Source organism: Leguminivora glycinivorella, unplaced genomic scaffold (assembly GCF_023078275.1).
Source record: "Leguminivora glycinivorella isolate SPB_JAAS2020 unplaced genomic scaffold, LegGlyc_1.1 Scaffold6, whole genome shotgun sequence".
Lineage (NCBI taxonomy): Eukaryota > Metazoa > Arthropoda > Insecta > Lepidoptera > Tortricidae > Leguminivora > Leguminivora glycinivorella.
Genome location: NW_025952831.1, coordinates 186,825 through 209,827, shown reverse-complemented (window position 1 = coordinate 209,827; position 23,003 = coordinate 186,825). Strand labels below are relative to the sequence as shown.

At 36.0% G+C, this 23,003-nt stretch overlaps 1 protein-coding gene across 2 annotated transcripts in view; it reads left to right on the top strand.

The window, feature by feature from the left end:
- LOC125242086 (transmembrane protein 165-like) overlaps positions 1-23,003 on the top strand; it is a 73,604-nt gene that overhangs the window by 36,530 nt on the left and 14,071 nt on the right. Inside the window, exon 1 of one of the 2 annotated variants that reach the window (XM_048150793.1) lies at positions 2,005-2,273. The exons of the other annotated variant lie outside the window; for it this stretch is intronic. Coding sequence (XP_048006750.1) covers positions 2,166-2,273 — 108 coding nt within the window. The 5' untranslated portion in view covers positions 2,005-2,165. Of the gene's footprint in view, positions 1-2,004; positions 2,274-23,003 lie in introns of those variants that run through there. 2 annotated transcript variants of the gene reach the window in all.

Here is a 23,003-nt window from a genome sequence, read left to right as displayed (position 1 = left end):
GTGAATATCACAATTTCGTTTTCTTTCAACCCCTAATTGCTACTTACTTGAGCAGTTTCATGCGCTCTGCCTAATCCTTTTGGGAATACAGCCGTGAGTTTATTATGTATGTGTGTGTAAACATTTCTATCCCTATGTAGGTATTCTATTCGTGTGAAAATATCATTTGAGACGTTTGACCTTCGATGATGATATGATATCAGAGAAATGTTTGCCTTACACTTAACTAGTCTCTTAACCTAGTAAGACACATGTGCCGTGCCGGTATTTATAAGTATTTATACCTACAACAATATGTATGATAAAGCGGACTTGAATAGTTAACAACAAAAATCTGAGTAGTGCTCAAAAATTACCCCATTGAAACTGAACCCCGAGCAACTTAAGACGATACAGGAGGGGTCAATACTTCATACAAACGCTCTCGAAGGAGGGTAGATCGCGCGCTGTCTACGCAACTTTGACATCCACCCGCCTTCGTCAGTTTTCCGTGATCATGATGCATGCAGCTGCGTCGAAATATCGGGAGTTCGACAGAAATCAAAAAGGTAATCACGTTCTATATCCCGGTCAATATAAGTCGCTTTTTCCTACTTGTGTATTAGATTCAAAACTTACGCAGATTCAGTGATCATGTCACTGGTTTAGAAGTCAAAAATGTATGTATGTAATGTATTTATCAATTTCCGCTACCTTAAGGTTGTCTGTAAGAAATCGCTCTTTAGCGATAAGACCGCCTGTTGTTTACCTTTGTTCGTGTTTCTTCCTTGTTTTGTATTGTTGTATTTTATCAAGGTGTGCAATAAAGAGTATTGTATTGTATTGTATGTATGGTTCGTCTTAGGTATACTTATAGATGTAAATTCCTATGCTGGTATGAATACCTTTATGAATTAGTGTGACTGAGAGATAATAACCGACTCGTCTGCAGAACAAAAGGACCGTGGTTAACCGAGTGAATCACCTATTAGCTTCATAATAAGAAAAACAACGCAGAGACATGATAACTCAACCACAAAATTTAACATACATACATACATACAATCACGCCTGTGTCCCATGAAGGGGTAGGCAGAGCACATGAAACTACTCAGGTTTCAGTGCCACTCTTGGCAAATAAGGGGTTGAAAGAAAACGAAACTGTGACATTGCAGTGACAGGTTGCCAGCCTCTCGCCTACGCCACAATTTAACCCATATCCCACAGTCGCCTTCGACACCCACGGGAAGAAAGGGGGTGGTGAAATTCTTAACCCGTCACCACACGGGCAAACATTAAACTTTGAACAAAACCCCGACATAGTGGACCGAGTTCCAACAAACATGACTAAGAGCTAAGAGCACGACTAATTCAGCTTTCAATAAAAAAAAAACTAAATCTAAATCGGTTAATCCGTTCGGGAGCTACGATGCCACAGACAGACACGTCAAACTTATAACACCCCGCTCGTTTTTACGTCGGGGGTTAAAAATATATATATATATATATATATTATATATATATATATATCTCTTAAGTACCTTCCAGAAGAAGCTAAACAGTCTGGCTAGCGTTTTCATTTTATGAGATCCTGTCACTTGCACGGGAAGCATGGTCGCGCGATAGACGATAAAATATCAGACCCCCTATCGCACTTACAAATAGTGCGATAGGGACGGCCTGCTATTTTATCGTCTATCGCGCGACCATGCTTCCCGTGCTGAAATAAAGGTTTACCTCTCTTTCTATCATACATATTTGTTAGAATAAAATAAAGCACGGTTTACTGCCATTTATAGAACATCTAACGTGACCCTATTCTGTTCTTGGAAAACCCAACTCAACCCTGATAAGTGATAATATATACACATTATACACTAGGCCAGTCATTAAATCTTACAACTGCAAACACTGCAAAACCGGTACTCATATAAAAATCTACTATTCATTACCGTTTTCCACCTGTACATAGCTAAACACAAGTTTTCCTTCCAAACTACATAGTGTCAGTCCACGCATAAACGCCGCGCGCGCGAGTCGTGCACTAAACGCAATTATATATATTATCTGATCTTGAAAATGATAAAAGTGATAATAATGATAATGATAAAGTTATGATAGACGGCTTCAGTGTTTTGTTTTCTCACTGTCAGTGCGGACGGTTGAATAAGTGAAGTGATTTGAAAATGGAAACGAACACGACGGAATTTGATTGGTTCAGTACCACAGTGGCGCCTGATACTGTGACGGAAAGTCCTGATATTACGACATGGCTGACGAATATATTTTTGCAGGTGTGTTTTTAAATTAATTAATTGAATTTTTTCGTAATAAATTGACTGTGAAATCGACTTAGACATAATTTATTTATTTTTTATTTTTTTATTACATACATGGAAAACCAACAGCTGAAGTTATCAATACAATCCAAAATAAAATTAAAAAGCCAATTACAGGTTCTCACTTATAAAAAACAGATTAAAACCAAAATCTTTCCTATCTTACAAACGTGCAAGTACCTACAGCCACAGCCAAGCTTAGGAATGTGTACAATATATATATATATATATATACCTATGTAATTATTACAATTTGATGTCAAGATACGCAATAGCGTGTCCAGCCAAGAAGAAGAAGAGAAAAAATAATATTGGTATATGTACTTAGTTTAGGGCTAGGTTGATTTGCGTAATGTGTCCCCATAATATTTATATTTAATTTGTTTATTTATTGTTTTGTGTGTAGGATAATAAATACTTCTTATAGTAAAGTTTTTGTAAGAGTTTATGAAAGTTTCATTAAAAACTCAATTAGAATTGTTATTACAAAATTGCATCTAATTAACAGTTAAAAACTTTCAACTTTCATTTTCAAATTTAACTTTAATTCCAAAATTTTCTACAAAAAAAATTGTTATAAATATAACCTATCCTTAACGTTTACATTTTCGAATAAAATAAACAACATTTGGTTTCCGCGAATACGATTTTCGGTGAAACGAGAAATTTTGAAAAAGTTTCTGACTATCGTAATCGTTCTTGCACTTATCTGTGTAAACTATCACCGCTTTATAACCTGAAACTCTTTAAACACGAGAATTAATTATTATAATGAGATCACCGTGTTATAAGTGTTAAGACTTGTTATCTTTCTGTGTTTAAAAACACTCATTGTTAATAACACATAAAAGTATGATTATATCGTTATAATTCGTTATATCCTACTTTTGACGCGATTTGAAATAAGTTTTGTTACAAATAAAATGCTATTCTATTTGAAAAACTTAAACCACAAAATTAAACAAACAACAACAAACAATCACGCCTGTGTCCCATGAAGGGGTAGGCAGAGCACATGAAACCACTCGTTTCAGTGCCTGCACTCTTGGCAAATAAGGGGTTGAAAGAAAACGAAACTGTGACATTGCAGTGACAGGTTGCCAGCCTCTCGCCTACGCCACAATTTAACTTATATCCCACAGTCGCCTTCTACGACACCCACGGGGAGAAAGGGGGTGGTGAAATTCTTAACCCGTCACCACACAAAAAAAAAAATGAAAAAACCCGCGACCGCGACATAGTGGACCGATTTTCATGAAACATGGCTAAGAACAACCCGTAATTCAGCTTTCAAACAAAACAAAAAACTAAATCAATATCGGTTCATCCGTTCGGGAGGTACGATGCCACAGACAGACAGACACGTCAAACTTGTAACACCCCGTCATTATTGCGTCGGGGGTTAAAAATAAGAAAACGGATAAACTTCTTGTAGTCATTAATATTGCCTTTCATTGAGGAGAGAAGCAACAATGTTTTTTTTTCATTGAATAAAAGGCAGCTGTACATGTGCAACTTCCGGATTCTCCTAAAAGTAGGACGAATTCTTAAGGAAACTTAAATTTTAAAAATTGAAAATGTGGATCCATTAAATGACAAGGTTCCCAAAATTTTAAAGTTTCTCAGAAGAAATTTCACGGTTTCTTAAATTTTCCATATAATGTCCAATATTACCTACATAGTACAGTCAACTAATTCGAACCCTAGGCCACTCTACAACCATGTCAAAATGACAGCAGTAAGAAATATCTTACAATCTGATTTAAAGCGTCACTATGACATAGTTCTACAGTGGCCTAGGGTACCAATTGGTTGACCTGTACATGCTGATCTGATGATGCGTATGCTGCAAGCATTAATAATGCTGCCAAAACTTTTATAACAAAAAAGTGTCCAAGTCCGTCTAACCGAAAAGTAGGTACCTAATTAAATAACTTTTCACTGAGTTGCTTAAATTGATTTCTTAATTTGACGCGGTTTCGATTCGCTTTCTATTATTTTTATGATTTATATTTAGGGTTCCATATCCGATTGTTTTATAAAATTGTGTTGTTTTATATCGTAGAGTTTAAATTGCCATCTCCTGTTTTCAGCATCAGACCGGCTCTGTCATCATAGTTATTGTATTTTCATAAATGAAAAAAATCATTCATTATAAATTGAAATAGATATCACACACGAAAGAAAAAACGACAAGGCCCACTGGTGGCCGAGCCGGGAATCGAACCCGGGTCCTCAGCTTACGCGGCTAACGTCTTTACCACTAGACCACCCGCCCGCCGTGGTAGTACCCGACGAAATTTCTCTAGTGTATTGTATCTCTGATAAGGCTAGGCGCCTCTAAGGGCGAGCAATTAGTGCTTGCACCTCCTATATGAATCCTTTGCAGGATCATTCATGGTCAAATTTTAAATCACTCTTAATATTCGGAAACCGGGAAATAGGACAAATAATTAAAAAGAAAAGTTCAAAAAAAGACAATTGCCTACTTGAGACTTACATCCGAATCCTACATACGAGTATTATCTCAGTTTTTAATATTTTCAATTATCAAGAAGTCGCTACTACATATAACTTTTTGAAGTATTAGAACAAGTCATTCGACAGTTAAAACGTTACGGAAAACGTATGCAATTTTTGGGGGCGCTATATCATTTTCCGTCCGTCAAAAACTCAGTCTCTAAAAAGAGGTTCAGAAATATGGAATGGGTACCATCGTGCTCGAAAGTACTTAACTTTATTCACGGCAGTCAACAAAAAAATAATAAATTATGCGTCAAGCAGTAGTCAAAAGTTCACTTTTTTATTGCTGAAGGTTTAAGGGAGTGCGTGTCGGAAATAAATTAATCAATCAGTTGTTTTAGTTTAACCCTGAAATGTTTTTCAGGGTTAAAGTTGGTGCGAGGGGTACGGCTAGGGTTGCAAATAGAAAAAAAAACAAATGTTTATTTCAGAATTTTACTATGAAAAAAAAAACGAGCACCATTTTTTTTTCTAGATATGGTTTTTTTTTCTAGATATGGTTTTTTTTCAGGTGAACAAATAATTCGACAATAACGGTTTTTCGTGAGTTGTAACGTGTTTCAATAACAATAACGTACATTTTAATTCGATTAACATTCAGTATACAAACGTTTATTGGGGAATCCCCGATGCGGCGTGCAGCGTGGAGAGGCGGTGGTGTTGCCAACAGTAATTTAGTGATAACTACCAACTACAGATTTCGTAAATGTTATTTTTATAAGACCAGAAATTAGAGTTATTTGATTAAATTCGTTTAATAGATAACATTAGGTCTAAAAAACCGTATAAAAGTATTAACTGCTTTGCAAATTTTGTGATTTCGTACTTTAGAAAAAAAAACATGCTCCAGAAAAGAAACTGGTTTTTTTCACGGTTTTTGTCATGTTTTTTTTTTCAAGCAAAAAAAAAACCGTTTTTTGCAACCCTAGGTATTACGGCCGTATACTTTACACTTTACCCTTGCCAGTCTAAACAAAGTCATTCAGCATTTAAAAAAATAGCGTCGTTCGACCTTCAAAAAAAAAAGGACAAAGAATCGGATTACAACCTTTTTTTTTACAGTCAACCAAATCTTGGCACTAAAAAAGGCGGAGAATTTAAAACTGTTAGGCCCACCGGCCAATTCTTCTTCATAAAGTAAAGGCACGCATTTGTAAACCTTGACGCTGCGTTGGTGGAATCATCAACGAGCTATAAACCATAAAAAATGATTGAAAATGTTAGGGCAAAGGTTCAATTCCCATAGAAAATTTGAATTTCGCGCCATTTTTAGTGCCAAGATTTGATTGACCGTCTATAAACTATAAAATCGAATGAGAATTGTGACTTGTTGCAAGCGGTTGAGGACATACAGTATGCAAGTAGCCAGAACCTCCCCAGCTCTTCGGTTCTTTTTTCAAAGTTTCGTCTAGGCTCTGCTAACGGCCTACCATAAGATTTTTAAAGACACACATGGGTCAAACGCGATAATATAACGTTATTTTGTAAAAATAAATACATAAAGTGTTACATAGGATAGACTGTGAAGCGCTGGTGGCCTAATAGCGGTGCAACTCTCGATCCGGAGGTCGCGGGTACGAACCTCGGCTCGCACCTATCGGCCCAGCCACGACATTGGTCTAACCGCGGCAGCGGCGAGCGGCAGCCATACGTGCGAATGAAAAGTCCCATCGCTGTGTCTCGCTTCAATGTATGGCCGCCGCTCGCCGCTGTCGCGCTTAGACCAATGTCGTGGCTGAGCCGTATGAGTTTTTCGGAACTTATGTGCGAAATGTTATTTGATATTTGCCAGTCGCTTTTCGGTGAAGGAAACATCGTGAGGAAACCGGACTAATTCCAATAAGGCCTTTTACCATATTAAACATGTAAAATCGGGTAACTCACGTGAAATTGTCGAAGGTCGCTCGACACCATAAACATACCATACATACCATCGCCATCGCGCGGGCTCAATGAAAATGTTCCTCGTTACGGAGCGAAACATGTCGAGCTACCTTCGACAATTTTACGTGGGTTACCCGTGTTTAGGCGGCATCCATATATTACGTCACAGTGTAAGGGGGGGAGGGGTCATACTAAATGTGACAATCCCTGTTAAAGGGATACAAAAAAGCGTGACATAGGGGGGGGGGGGGGGGGAGGGGTCCAAAAACCTGAAATTTGGTGTGACGTAATATGTGGATGATCCCTTACATGTTTAATATGTCAGTGTCTCATGGTAGTATTATTATTAAAAGGCCTTTTACCCATCGGATTGGAAGGTCAGATGGCAGTCGCTTTCGCAAAATTTGTGCCTACGCCAAATCTTGGGATTGGTTGTTAAAGCGGACCCCAGGCTCCCATGAGCCGTGGCAAATGCCGGGATAACGCAAGGAGGATGATGATAGGATAGATATGATCGTTTCTGCCCTTGAGGCAACAATTTTAGCACTTTGACGTTATTACCTAAAATAAAAATTGGCAATCGCAACTTTGACGTCATCTCTTCCGCTGGCGTATGTGAAATTAAAATAGATTGGTTGGTAAATAACATGTTTTTATTTTGGTTCCTATGAGAATTTATGGGACTTTTTAGAGTTGCAGACTGAAATATTCGGAATATGACTAATCAATCAGGAATCTCTAAAAATCATACTTAGAGTACCTATCAGATGAATTTTTTCGTCGTATATAGTTATGTGACCGAAAGTGGCCGTTTTTTCGTGCTTTCGGCCATTTTTTTTTTTTTTGTTTGAAAATAAGATGTTTCATTTTGGTTCCTATATTAGGACACATATTGCTTTTGCAATTTCCAAAATTGCAGTTTCGCAGACTATAATAAATTTTGACCTTTTCATACAGAGAAAAAGCAAGATGTTATAGGGTAAATTGGCAGTTACTGGCCAGTGTACAATAATTATAACTGGACACTATACTAGGAATGAATTCTCTTTACTTATATAAAAATAATCATTTTCATTAATTTTTAACCCGCGACACAGAAACGACGGGGTGTTATAAGTTTGACGTGTCTGTCTGTATGTCTGTCTGTGTGTGTGTCTGTCTGTGGCATCGTAGCTCCCGAACGGATGAACCGATTTCGATTTAGTTTTTTTTTTTGTTTGAATGTGAGTTAGTCGGGAGTGTTCTTAAGCCATGTTTCATGAAAATCGGTCCATTATGTCAGGTGTTTTTTCAATTTTGTGGTTAGGTTCTTACTTCTTAGGTTATTTACATAAAATTTCTATTACTGGCCACGTTATGCCAAAATTAATTCAGATTATCACTATACAGAGTTCATTATTAGTACAAGTTGGCCAATAATTGGAAGTGGGCCAGCTACTGGCAATTTACCCTAATAATACGTTAACCTTAACCTTACCTTGTTCTTCACGCTTTTAACTTCTATTTTACGCGTAGTAGTTTCGGAGATGTGGGGGGAGGGGCGGGGGCATTTTTTTGCCTATTTTCTTAAATTACTTGAATATTGACACATATTGCGCTATTACCTGACTAAAAATTATTTAAAAGAATATTTTAGTATAGTTCAATCAAAAACCTTTGATTTTCAATTTTCACTTTTACCCCCCAAAAGTGACCCCTATAGTTCATTTTCTTAATTTAAATTACATGTCCGTCTTTTGGTGACAGATTTAACTACTATGTGTGCCTTTCAAGTTATCGGTTCAGTAGTTTTGGAGAAAATTAACTGTGCCAGACGGACAGACAGACGCACGAGTGATCCTATAAGGGTTCCGATTTTCTATTTTGAGGTACGGATCCCTAAAAAGAAATACCATATGTATTAAAACACCTTTAGACTTATATTGACCGGGATATAGACCGTGATTACCTTTTTGATTTTTGTCGAGCTCCCGATATTTCGACGCAGTTGCATGCATCATGATCACGGTAATCACGGTCTATATCCCGGTCAATATGTCTAATGAAAATAACCGTGAATCATTCAAAACTCTTAAAACACCTTTATTGCACTTGAAGTATAAGTACCCTTCTGTTATATCCATTACCCAACAAACAAAATATCCTTATAAAATCAATCTATAAGGGCTAAACACTCATAGTAGTTTTAAAATAGCATTCATTATGCCAGAGTTCCTTATAGCGGCTCATTATAAGAGAATTTGGCCTAATAGTACATTTACTCTTATAATTTGGCCATGTACACGTTAATAAGTCAAATTTATATGACTGCAATAAGGGTTTAAAAATATTTACTCTTATAGTAGCTCATTATAAGAGGATTTGGCCAATAGTACATTTACTCTTATAACTTGGCCATGTACACGTTAATAAGTCCAATTTATATGACTGCAATAAGGGTTTAAAAATATTTACTCTTATAGTAGCTCATTATAAGAGGATTTGGCCAATAGTACATTTACTCTTATAACTTGGCCATGTACACGTTAATAAGTCCAATTTATATGACTGCAATAAGGGTTTAAAAATATGTATTCTTATAGAAGCCATTTAAAATGCCTTTTCGCTGTATAATATTCAAAGCACTATAAAAGCTTTTGTTATGGCCAATTATTCTTATAAAAGTAATGCATAAGATAACTATGATGCTTTATGCCTCATAGGAGCATATAATAAAACGTCTATCCAGCAAACAAATTATAGCATTTTATAAAGTGTTTTAAAGAATTAAAGCAATACATTTTCTCTTATACAATAATTATAAAGGCATTATTCTTGAAAGTGTCGTATTAAAAGTTTTTATAAAACTTGATTCGTCATTTTGAAAATCCAGCGAATGTGAACAATCTGATCCCAACTTATCGATTAGTGGTTCCGTAGAGGATGCCATTATGGAATAATTATAAGAATATGCAGGCAAGCAGCAGTGACAGTAATACAGGTATATCGTTAAATGATGAATTGAGTTTGGATTTAGCTTAATAATTATATTTTTTGTTCTTATTTAAGGTGTCTGTAGCTCTGCGGTGAAAAATGTTAAGGTATATACAGCGGGGCCGCGGGGCAGATCTCGACTGGAGGGCAAATGTAACAGCTCCATTGTTTCCATGTTTTACAATGTTTACATTATTAAATAGAGTGTCCACCGGTTATACCAGACTAGCATGCACTCGGAGGTGGCCAATTATACATAACTGAGCGTATAAGAGACTATTACCAAGGCACTCAGTTTTTTTATCCATCAGTACCTACTAATATTAATTTTTAAGATTAACTTTATTAGAATAAGTTCCAAAAGTGTATTCCTTACTTTATGGACTTTGGTCTGTTGTCATTGTGAATGTTGGACGATCTGAATAAGTGAATACAATGTTCGGCTATTTTAAGAAGAAACCGATTTTATATGTAGTCCTTTTGGGACTAAGACAGATTAAAATTGAGGACAAATAAAGACAAACTCACTGTTTTTAAGATATTTATTTATGTGCAACGAAACCAAACCGATACAAGTAACTTTATAAGATTAATATTTTCAGTTCTATTGCTCACGATGTTGCTGTTTCAATGAGTCTACATACTTCAAAATATTAATATATTCTTCAGAGCGCCTACACGGTGGTAGAAATTGTAATAAACCTATCAGTAAATTTCCAAAATAATAAGTAGTTTCTTTTATCGAGGTCTTCATCAAATTCACAAAAGATATATTGATTTTCGTTTTGTTTTGAATTATCAGCGCCATCTTTGCTTGGTGTGATTTTCTTACAACCTAAACTATTTCCTGCGTCCTCTTCCATTTTGCATGTTTTTTGATCCACCACTCCTGGCTTATTTTTGGGTGTAAGTAATGATTGTGACTGATTTTCTCCATCAGAATATGTGCCGTTTTGTAGTTCATCTGTAATAAAAAAAATATTTATTTGAAGTCTTAGGCTAGGCTGTTTATAGTTATCGACACAAAGTGCATTGTAATGGCGGTACTGAAATCGTCTGTGGTTTTCTATAGCACTTACTTACTAAGAGGAGGAGAAGAGTTTGTCATCTTCACGTCACTAAAAACGGCTGACTATGTATCTCATCCACAGATTCTGTAACAATAACCATAATAATAAATATCAAATAGAGTATTTGACTCAGCATTTACAATAAATCAATAGGAAGTAATAAAATAAGGCACCAGAAGATTAAATATTCCGAAGCACAAGTTTGTTTTAAATTGAAAATTCTAGGTATAACTTCCTAATGAAATATTGAAAATATCAGTATTACCTGACATGCTGCGGACTACACGGTTTTATTTTGTTCTATGCCGGTTAATCGAACCAAACCTTTATCAAAGCGTTCCCCAAAATACCGGTTTAAAAAGAACGGTCTTTCGAACAAAAATGCAATTTCAAAGTTTTGCGCCAAGTACATGATAACTAGACAGCGGATTTCAGGTAGCGATTTAAATATTAATATGGATATGACTAGTGCAATTTTTTAAATACATGTCATGTGGTTTATAATCTATTATTTTTATATTAAAGGAAAAAATGGAAAAATTTACGCCTCCGGCGGGACTTGGACCCGCACCATTTTTGCAATCCGTGCAATGCTCTTACCAATTGAGCTACGGAAGCCACGCCGGACTTCGCAAATCTTTCCATGCCTTTCCTTTTTGTACACACGTCTTGGGGTGACGTCTAGCGCCATCTACCGACAGACTATTACATCTTGTAAGAGCACTGCACGGATTGCAAAAATGGTGCGGGTTCAAGTCCCACCGGAGGCGTAAATTTTTCCATTTTTTCCTTTAATATAAAAATGTTTAGAATCGTTAGCAGACGTTTCTGCTTAATAAAAATTAATTTAATCTATTATTATTACCTACATCGCACACCACAAACTTCACTGAATAATTAGATTAAATTAATGTTATTTTTTATTTTATAAATTAAAGTATTTTATTCTAAATAATGGACTTTCAATTTAAATATATATTAGAAGCGAATTATTTTCATTTTTATATTCTTTGAGCCATAATAGAAGTTTCTACTGTGCAATGCGCAGAAGAAATATTAAAGAAATAAGTATAAATAAATATTTTTTTTATTTTTATTTATTATCATTATAATTTTTGCCCAATATTCACAAAAGCATCCAAAAAGGGGTTAACTTTTATGTTCCCATACATAATAAATATTGTATGCGAGTCATATTCATATTAATATTTAAATCGCTACCTGAAATCTGCTCTCTAACGATAACGTTCTGAATTTTTAACTGGTATCCGTTACAAATATTTAACTAGATGGTAAGGTTCGGGATTTCACTAATTGTGAGAAGGAACCCTAAAGATATATAAAATGGCGAATCATAAGTAACACCGGTGGCTATTATAAAGTTTTTACTCTTATAGAGTATTTGTAAATGATGTGCTTACTGCTTTTACTCTTATAACAGCCTTGCTCAAGACATGTCAAAATTAATTAACCGCATTTTTAGTACAAAACCGTTGAAATACAAGGGCGCATTAATAATACAACACATTTCATATCACATTTCACCATGAAATTGGATTCCCACACAGTTTTCATAATAAATAAGCAAATAATTGTAATATGTAAAAGTTAACTTACCGTTTACTAACTTGCAAAATGGATGACTTGATGATGATGTACACATAAATCACTACGAAAAGCACAATAAACTTTTAAAACAGCATCATGTTCGCCGTTATGAGTTTTACTCCCTTATATCTGATGATCACAAAACGTGTACAAGAGCTATTGCCCTTATTAAAGCTTTGAATATGATTCTTACAAGTATAATTGCCTTTATTAAAGCTTTAAATATGATTCTTATTAGTACATTAGCCTTTTAAAAGCACTTTTCTTGCCATTATAAGGTTAACTTTCTTATTGCATGCCATAATAAAACACGTACAAGATAAGAAAGCTAATAATATAGCAACTACAAGGGGGATATAAGGTTTTTGGCCTTATAAGGTGTGCCCAAATGCCCTCTTGTAAAGGGTTTACAAGGTTATTATAAGAGTACTATTTTTGGCATTATAAGCCACTATAAGACTAATTTTTGTTAGTTGGGTTAACTACACTTTACTGTGGATGTATGTGTTTCCTGTGGATGTATGTGTTTCCGGTCTTTAAGTATTTTATTTTATCCATGAGGCATGTCAAAAAGTTCCTCTAACGTTTATTTTTCCAAAAAACACCCTTGTTTTAGATAAAAATGCCTGCATAATAAAAACCGATTCATGAATCGTATGTAGGTACTCTAATAATAACAGTACAGTGCGTAAAGTAGTAGTTTGCAAGGATGCAATTAAGTCACATAAGGTTGTGTGCCCGTTTCGCCCATTAGCATTCGGTGTGTACACTCTGATAGGATAAAGGCTAGTCTACAAAACATTATACTAAAACATAATAATATTGACGCCTTCTTTTGGTTACGTATCGCGTAGCGTAAAATGGGGTAAATAGGGATGGCCAGAGTAAAGAGCACGAAACTTAAAATATGATTTTCCGCCAAATTTCTTTACAAAATGGTACAGAAATTGTATCACCCGATCAAAATTACATACATACAATCACGCCTGTGTCTCATAAAGGGGTAGGCAGAGCACATGAAACTACTAAAGCTTCAGTGCCACTCTTGGCAAATAAGGGGTTGAAAGAAAACGAAACTGTGGCATTGCAATGACAGGTTGCCAGCCTCTCGCCTACGCCACAATTTAACCCATAGCCCATAGTCGCCTTCTACGACACCCACGGGAAGAAAGGGGGTGGTGAAATTCTTAACCCGTCACCACACAGTCATCAAAATTAACAGTACCATTATAATATTATGAATTTATGATACACATCTTGTGATGAAATTTAATACACGGTGTAACATGAGGGGAACAAAGATTTTGACAACGCATTTCTGAGGCCAAAAAAGATAAAATGTTGTATGAAGTCGAGAATAAAAATTTTCGGAAAAAATATTTTAGTGAATTTTTTTTCTTGTTTTTTGTAAAAAGTAAATGTTATTCGTAAAACTGGCTTTTTTTCTTGAAACTTGCTTTTTGCAATATGTGACAAATTTTTTGACATCTAACAATGGGGATAGTTAGATTATGCCCGACAATAGCATCATCGCTATCAAAAGAGCGTTTTGTACTGAGAAATAATAATTAATTATTAAAATAGGCGTAATCCAGAAAAGTTAATACGACATTTTAGTTTTCTTATGTGATCAGGAGACAAGAATACGCTGTGAAAATTATTCGGTTTCCTGACTTTCCTCATGTTACACCGTGTATTTAGTAAATGTAAGGTTAATCTCGCGAGGACTCAACAAGGAACCTAAAAAACGTTATAAATATACCTGTCACTGTCACACAATCTACAATAGACAGATGCAGATGTATTGATTGTCATGATCTGAACGTACTTGTATCCAATTGAGATTGTATTTGACATGTATGACGTCAATATCGCCCATTTCGAAAGGTACTCTATATTAAATATAGATAGAAAATTTTATCAGATGGCACTTTCACGGTATACTTGACTCATATTTGTTATATTATTAAATTAAAACGGGACTTAATCGCGTAAAACTTACGTTTTATATTTAACCCGACGTTTCGGACATGACATTACGTCCGTGGTCACGGGTAGACTGGCTGGGAGTTGTATCAACATCTTCTAGCTGTACGAGTTTTTCGAACTACCCGCACTTGAAAAAAAAAAAAAACTCGTACAGCTAGAAGATGTTGATACAACTCCCAGCCAGTCTACCCGTGACCACGGACGTAATGTCATGTCCGAAACGTCGGGTTAAATATAAAACGTAAGTTTTACGCGATTAAGTCCCGTTTTAATTTAATAATATGAGTGAAGATCGTGTTAGTTTAAATCATCATATTTGTTAACTTAGATTTGTCGAAGCGGCCGAGACGCTCTCAAATATCTGAAAATGCCTTTATTGTCAAGTTTTCACTTCGGATATTTATAAGCACCAAGTGGCGGATCTAGGCTTTTTGTCCAGGAGAGGCAAAAAATAAAAAAGAACGAATTTCTTCAAATTTCACCACAATAACGCAAATTATGACGAAAGAAAAAAAAATGATGAAATATTTTCCTTGGACAAATGATAATTACTATCGTTCGTTGCACGCTGTACTTATTTTGCAACTCTGTATAATGCAGTCAACATATTTATTTACAAGAGCAAACGCTATATCATGTCTTGTTCAGTACGACTACCACGAGCTTGGCAATGACGTAACATTTTTTTTTCATTTCTTAAGATACAAGATACAAGTGCGTAAAAAAGGTTGGTAGTTTGAAACGAGTGGCGATAAATTAAAACACGACCGAAGGGAGTGTTTTAAATCGACACGAGTTACGAATTTTCTTTTCGCACGTGTATCGTACGAAGTTTTTCAGTACAGTCATGAGCCTCCGAAGTTTCGACTTGGTATATAATGAACCACTTCTCGCACTAGTGCGTAAAAAAAACACCATCTGTACTGCAAATGTATTTTCCCCTCACTAGCTCGGAAACACGTGTTTAATACCAGCGGGTTAAAACGCATTTTACTAGTGGGTAAAGTAATTTGACCTTGAATAAAGTCAAATTAACTGCTTAAAATTGATAAAAGTAGGTGAATCTAGTAATAAAGATGATTTACCACCTGTGGAACTACTGGAAGCAGTGATAAACGCGTTTTTTGCGTTGTACTTTCCTCGCTATAGTGAGGGGAAAAGTTTTGTGTTACACTCGGGTGCAAATGTATTTTACTTCTCGTGTGTTAAAAAACTCGCAAGTTCAGGATTCTATTCTCGAACCACTCGCTTCGCTCGTGGTTCAACTATAGAATCCTTTCGCTTGCTCGTTTTTCAATTCCACACTCGGCGTTAAAATACAACTTTGCCCCCTTGTATAACAAATAAAATAACTATTACGTTCGTGTACCTTACTATGTGTACATTCTCGCTTACATTTTTGCGTACGATACGACCAACACTACGAGCAAGATGACTCGTGGTAAGGGTACACATTAGTGATCTGTTTTGTTTAGTAACAGTTAAAAACTCATCAGCCAGGATCGTAGTTTGGAACATGAAACAAATGTACCCAATAGAAAAGTCATATAGATGTACTGTAAAAGTCATATAGATAAAAACTATGTCACAGTTCCATTTGTAATACATACATACACGGTGAAATAAAAAGGACCGTTCAAACTTTGCATAGTGACTTTTGAGGTCATAATGAACAAGATTTATTATGGGATCAATGCTGAAATCGCAAAAAAAATTGGCTATTTCATACAATTGAACTGTTATGGTTTATGATGCCGCTAATTTCTATAGAACAGTCAAATTTTTTTCCGCGATATCTGCATTGGCCCCATAATAAAAGTTGTTCATTATGACCTCAAAAGTCACTATGCAAAGTTTGAACGGTCATTTTTATTTCACCCTGTATATTGAGATATTTGAGACGTAACAATAGTTTAAATAATTCGATAGAGCACGTTCCTAGTGAAATAACTTTAAACAATTGACACAGAGCATCTACCAAGACTTAACCGTTTGACAATACACTGCTGGATAGCGTAAAAGTCACTGAAAATTTGTAAAATGTTTGAGTCAAGTCAACCGTTTGGATACCGCACTGTTCACCTTCTCCGTACAACGAGTGAAGTATTTTAAAAACTTAACTGCTGGGCAAAGGCCTCTCCCCTGGCTCGACGCCTTTCTGAAGAACTGGCCGGAGGAAACGGAGAATCGGGAGTCATGGAGAGCCAGGGGAGAGGCCTTTGCCCAGGGGAGATCGTTTCGCCATCTTTGCCTGGGCCTGCCCGGCCCACGCTTCTTCGTCGGTATCCACTTGGTGGCTATGTTAGCCTACCGGATGCATGCGATAGACGTGGCCGGCCCAGTCCCATTTAAGCTTGGCGGTTTTTCTTGCCAACATCAGCAATGCGAGTTTTGGAGCGCAGCGTAGTGTTTCGGAACCGATCGGTCCTTTTGACACCTAGAATGCTGTGCTCCATAGCGCGTTGGCAAACCTTCAGTTTGGACTTCTGAATCTCTGTGAGTGACCATGTTTGGGCGCCGTAGGTTGGGACAGGCAGAATACACATGTCGACGAGTTTTCGCTTGAGTGAGAGTGGAAGGTTTCCCTTCATAAGCTCCTCCTGTGTTATCTTAAAATGCCAAAAACTCGAAAAAGTTCGACGTGCAAACTCGCAGGCGGTTTAGTGCAATTTAGCATATTTTTTTTAAGAATTGGCGCTCTTGCGTGTGAGTCCATATCCATATACCAAAGTACTTGTAGATTGCATTAACGGTCACGCCAGCTACGTACAAAAAGTATTTTGATTGAGGCTGGCATGCCAGCTGTACAATCTACAGACATCTGTATCTCAGGCTGAAGTCGCGCTAGATGTATGGACTCAAGGACACAAGTAGTGCTAGACGTTGCGTGATATGCATTATAAAAAATTCGTTGCTAGAAAAACACGAAAAGTAAATAAAGGAAAAAGTTGGAAATAAATAACACGGCCTTATTGATTGTGACGCATAAAAAGGTGTGGTATTTAAAATTGATAACAATTAGCCAAAAAAACTAAACGGTCCGACACAGATTATTTCATTGTTATTCAGATTTTCAAATTTAGTTACGATTGATTAAGTTTTGAAAGAGGAAAGAGTCGAGTGCGAAATCTCGATTTTAAAGATTTTCTCGCAATATCTTACAACTGTTTTTTTTTCGATAAATTTAGTTTATAACACTAATACATTTAACTAAAATTCCCCAATTAAAAGGGGGGGGGGACTCCTTTCCATTTTAGCTTATTCGCTCCTGTGTTTCTTCAGATTTTTACATATATTATCTCGAAAACTATGAATCCCAGTGATGTGATGATTATGAAACAATAAAAGCTAATTAAATTTGCTACAAGTTTTATTCTATAAAGATTTTTGATACAAGATAGGTTTTTGAGATATATTGGGGGTCAATGCTTTATCTTACCTATTTCGAACTTTAAGGGTTCAAAAACATAATTGATGGGTCTCAAAATGCTAGCTAGTAGGTAAACAATAGTACATTACGATACAAGTGCGAAAAGAGGAAGTTCGAAACGAGTGACGATAAAAAATAAAACACAACCGAAGGGAGTGTTTTAAATCAACACAGTGATCCACTGTGAAATTAACCACTCCTGGCACTAGTGCGTAAAAGAAGCACCATCGGTACTAAAAAAAGTTCACAATTTGCACTGATTGTACCAAATAACTTTATCGCCAAAGGGCAAACCCTGGTTGGTTGATTTCTCGTTAACTACTTCGCTATTGCCCAATCGCAGGCCCTTAACTTGGCGCCGGGCCACAGACTATATACAAAATATTCTCAACAGATACGCCGTTCTTGGACGAAATTTGGCAAATAATTGTAAGCTTTTTGTTCCTCAAACCACGAAACAAAATGTAAATTTTGAAAAAAACCCGCGACATAGTGGACCGATTTCCATCAAACATGGTTAAGAACACTCCCGATTAATTAAGTTAAAAAAAATCTAAATGAGTTCATACGTTCGGAAGCTGTGATGCCACAGACAGACACTCACGCAGACATGCAGACACGTCAAACTTATACCTCCCCGTCGTTTTTGCGTCGGGGGGTTAAAAATTAAATAAAAAAATAATGTGATCCGGATTCTGTTACGCCGTGTCTTGCGTGGGCGACGGTCGCGCGACCGTCGCCGTCGCGCCTCATACTTCCATATCGATAAGGTTTGATTTCGTATGCGTCGCATCGCCGTCGCGCGACCATCGCGCGACCGTCGCCCACGCAAGCCACGGCGTTACATGTTTCGCGCAACTTATTGAAATCAATTTTATTCACATTTGGTATGATTTTCAAAAATGGCTTTATGTCAATATTTTGTACTACATATTATTGATGTAACCTATACTGCGCAGCAAATAATGTTTACTGAATGTTTATCCAATAAATACGGCTTTAATCTGTCTCTTTATCACTCTTCTGCATAATATTTATTACTTCCACAGCGGAAACGTAAGTACCTATCACTATAGGTACTTACGTTTTCGCTGTAGCGAAGCGCAAACGATTGGCAATTTGGCTATACGTATCCGGCAGGCAAGCATGGTCGCGCGATAAATGATAAGGCCGTCCCTATCGCACTTACAAATAGTGCGATAGGGACGGCCGTGACCATGCTTATACCCCTCTTAAAAAGGAATAAATCGTTTTATAACATTTATTGTATAATGAAAATAGCGTTTTTTTTTAAACGGAAGCATACGATGTAGTACTAGTACTGCTTTGTAGAAAAAATAGAACTTAGCTAATGTTTTTCGAAACGGAACCCATGTATTTGAGGTTCATTTCATTTCAGTTTACGTTATTTGCCACATTGCCAGTAAGGGCAAAACAATATAGAATATCTGCTTTAGTATTATGTTGACACTTCACATGGACATTTGTCAAATACTATTACTAATGTGTGCCTTTTGGTTTTGTATGCCAAAAAAAGAGTTGCAACACAGATATTTGGCAAATATAGAATAAGTACCAGCTGCCAGCATCAAAGTAACATATCTATTTTAGTCTTACGTAATCTGTGATCAGTGCAAAGGTTCATTGACCTTATTGGCAATGTCTAGGTGCATGATAAATATTTGATTAGATCTATTATAATAGTGATTTGTTTGTTAATAGTTTGTATAACCATGCATGCAAATATTATGTTGCTAAATAAACATGGTCTGTTTAAATCGTGATAAAATATTATGTAACTTCCTCTTTGGTGGGTACTAACATATTTTAATAAATAAATAAATAAATATTGGGGACACCTTACACAGATCAACTTAGCCCCAAACTAAGCGACGATATACATACTTAAATAGATAAATACATACTTATATACATAGAAAACATCCATGACTCAGGAACAAATATCTGTGCTCATCACACAAATAAATGCCCTTACCGGGATTCGAACCCAGGACCGCGGCTCAGCAGGCAGGGTCTGCCGACTGAGCCAGACCGGTCGTCAAATGTTAGTAAATTCTAACCCCTTATTCATAAACGTTCACTAAAGTTATCAAGCCGATAATGTTCGTTTGTCCCTTTCTATCACACCAATACGTCGGAAAGGGACAAACGACTTTTCCCCTTACTAGCTTGGAAACACGTGTTTTGTTTTGTCCTTTAATTTTAATTTCAAGACATAAACTTCAGCCGCTATCATTAAGGCGATCATGCAATGATTTGGTGTTTTTATACAAAATCGTCAACAATCATGTAGATGCCCCTGAAATTCTACATAATATAGGGTTTCGAGTGCCTCGTAGAACAGAACGTGGTTGTCGGAGCAAAATGCTGTTCAGTGTTGGAAGATGTCGTATCAAGTATGCACAGCAATCATATATCAAACGCGCATGCAGGGGCCTATTGCATAACAATTTACAACTTGTATTACAAGCGGAACTCTCTTTCTTATAAAATGAGTTAGAGGGGGACTACCGCTTGTAATATGAGTTGTAAATTGTTATGCAATAGGCCCCAGGTCGTACAATGAAAACTGTATGAACACTGATATTTTTGGCAGTTCGTTAGAAATATTTAAGAAAAGTGTTTCTTCTTTACTGAGTTAGATTTTAAAGTTTTTAAAGTTTATGGTCAGCTATTCTCGGTCTTATCTTATTTTTGTATTAGATTTTTTGCAGTTGTCATGTAACTAATATTCATAGTATTAAGTTTATAAAAAAGTATATTTACATATATGAAACTATAGGTCTATTCTATAAGAAATTCTAGCTTTTAGCATATTTACATACATGTTTTATAAGACTGTTTGTTTCTCAATAAATTAAAAAAAAAAATACCAGCGGGTAAAAAAGCATTTTATCCACTAGTGGATAAAGTAATTTGACCTTGAATAGAGGCAAATTTTCTGCTTTAAAATTGATAAAAGTGTGTTAATCTACCTCCTCTACCACCTGTGGAACTACTGGAAGCAGTTATAAATGCGTTTTTTGCGTTGTACTTTCCTCGCTATTGTGAGGGAAAATGTTTTGTGTTACACACGAGTGCAAATGTATTTTACTTCTCGTGTGTTGAAAAACTCGCAAGCTCAGGATTCTAATCTCGAACCACTCGCTTCGCTGGTTCAACTATAGAATCCTTTCGCTTGCTCGTTTTTCAATTCCACACTCGGCGTTAAAATACAACTTTGCACTCTTGTATAACAAATAACTATTATCGGCTTGTAAACTTTAGTGAATGTTTACGTTTATGAATGCACAGAATTAATAATAGTAATATTGTAAGTTAATAAATGTAAGTAAATATTATTATTTGAGGTAACTGGTGACCGAAGAGCTGGCGACTTCCTCGCACAACGTATCAGCATTGCGATACAGCGAGGAAATGTCGCCAGTATCCTTGGTACAATGCCTCAAGGGCCTATTTTAGACATTAGCTAGCTATTAAGTTTAGTTTTAGTTTCTTATATGATTATGTAAATATGTTCATGTGAAAAAAAAAAGTAAATATTAAATGTACTTAGATACGGCGTAAATTTAGATGTATGTCATTGACACATAGATTGTGCCATCTATCGCCGATAAGATATCTGGAAGCATCTCTTTTTAGGGTTCCGCAAGTATGAAACATGTTAGGCGTTTGAATTTATTTATTAAGTCTTATGGCAGGAAAAGGCAGCAACATATATACAAATAAACTATATAAAAATAGTAAGTAAGAACAGTAGGTATATAGTTCAAAAGGATTCAATGGGCGTAAGAAAGGAAAAAAATAAAATTATCCCCTCAATATAGCGAGGAAAGTAAAACGTAAAAAACGCGTTTATCACTGCTTCCAGTACCTAGTTCCACAGGTGGTAAATCATCTAGATTCACCCACTTTTATCAATTTTAATGCTGAAAATTTGACTACATTCAAGCTCAAATTACTCAATCCACTAGCGGATAAAATGCGTTTTTACCCGCTGACATTAAAGGATAGAACAGGAGCTAATAAGGGGAAAAGTAAATTAAATTTTCTTTCAAAAGGAAAAATCTTCTGAATGGCAAATTTTAGAGGATGGGTTATTTTCAATAGTTCAAGTTACTGTATCTTAGTACCATACCACCATATTATTATCTCATCATTCCCTTGCCCTTTTCCCATTATTTGAGGTCGGCGCAGCAGATCATCTTCCTCCATTCCTCTGTATCAACCGTCATTTCCATACTAATACCATTCACTCTCATATCATTGTTCACACATTCCATCCATCTTTTCAACCAACCACCGTATAAAATACTAAAAACCTTTCCTATTTTCATTATCGAACCCTCAGTGCTCGAGTCTATTATAACAATACTAAGGTCAGTGTCGGGAAGACCGTCTACTGAATATAACTTGTATTTATATATCTATCACTTCTTACACCCCCGAAGGTATACCAGTTTTTCATCCTTAATCTTCAATAGATATCCCTAGGACGAACACTAGTTAACAAAAAACTTGATTCGTGTTTCGAACTCGACCATCGAGTTCATCAACATGGTTACGCAAAAAATTAAAATAAAATAAAAGCAGTTGGAATATTTGTGCGTTATGTATGTGACGTAGTAATTTAATAATCGTTCTTCCCGTATAAGTAGTACAATGAATGCTCGTAAAAACGCGGGTTCAATTTATTGTTTTATGTTCTGCTTCTGAAATATATGTAACTTCGAAATTCTGCCTAGTCGGAAAGACCGGCATATAGGAGTAAGGTACCTTTTTTAGGCTTTATGGGAAATAAATCTAGTTTAAACGGGTGTTGTAGGTTAATTTTAATTATAAGTTTCGGCTTTGCTTTTGTCTGGACCTAAAAAAAGAAGGTTATCAACCTCATTTACGGGACATATGACGGTCTTGCCTTATAAATAGAAAAATGCTGATATGTTGAGGATATCAACGTTATTTGTTTTAGTATCTATCACATTACTCCCTGTTATTATAGAATATCACAATGAACATTATTTTGATACTTATTTCCATATGAAATTACGCGACAACGAGCTTTAGACGGTCTTTTCTTACTCAGCGCGCGGGACGGTCAACCCGGCGAGCCTTAAACAAAGTGATTTTTATCACATAAGTTTCCTTTAATTCAACAAAGTATTATAAAAGCTGTGAAGAATATAA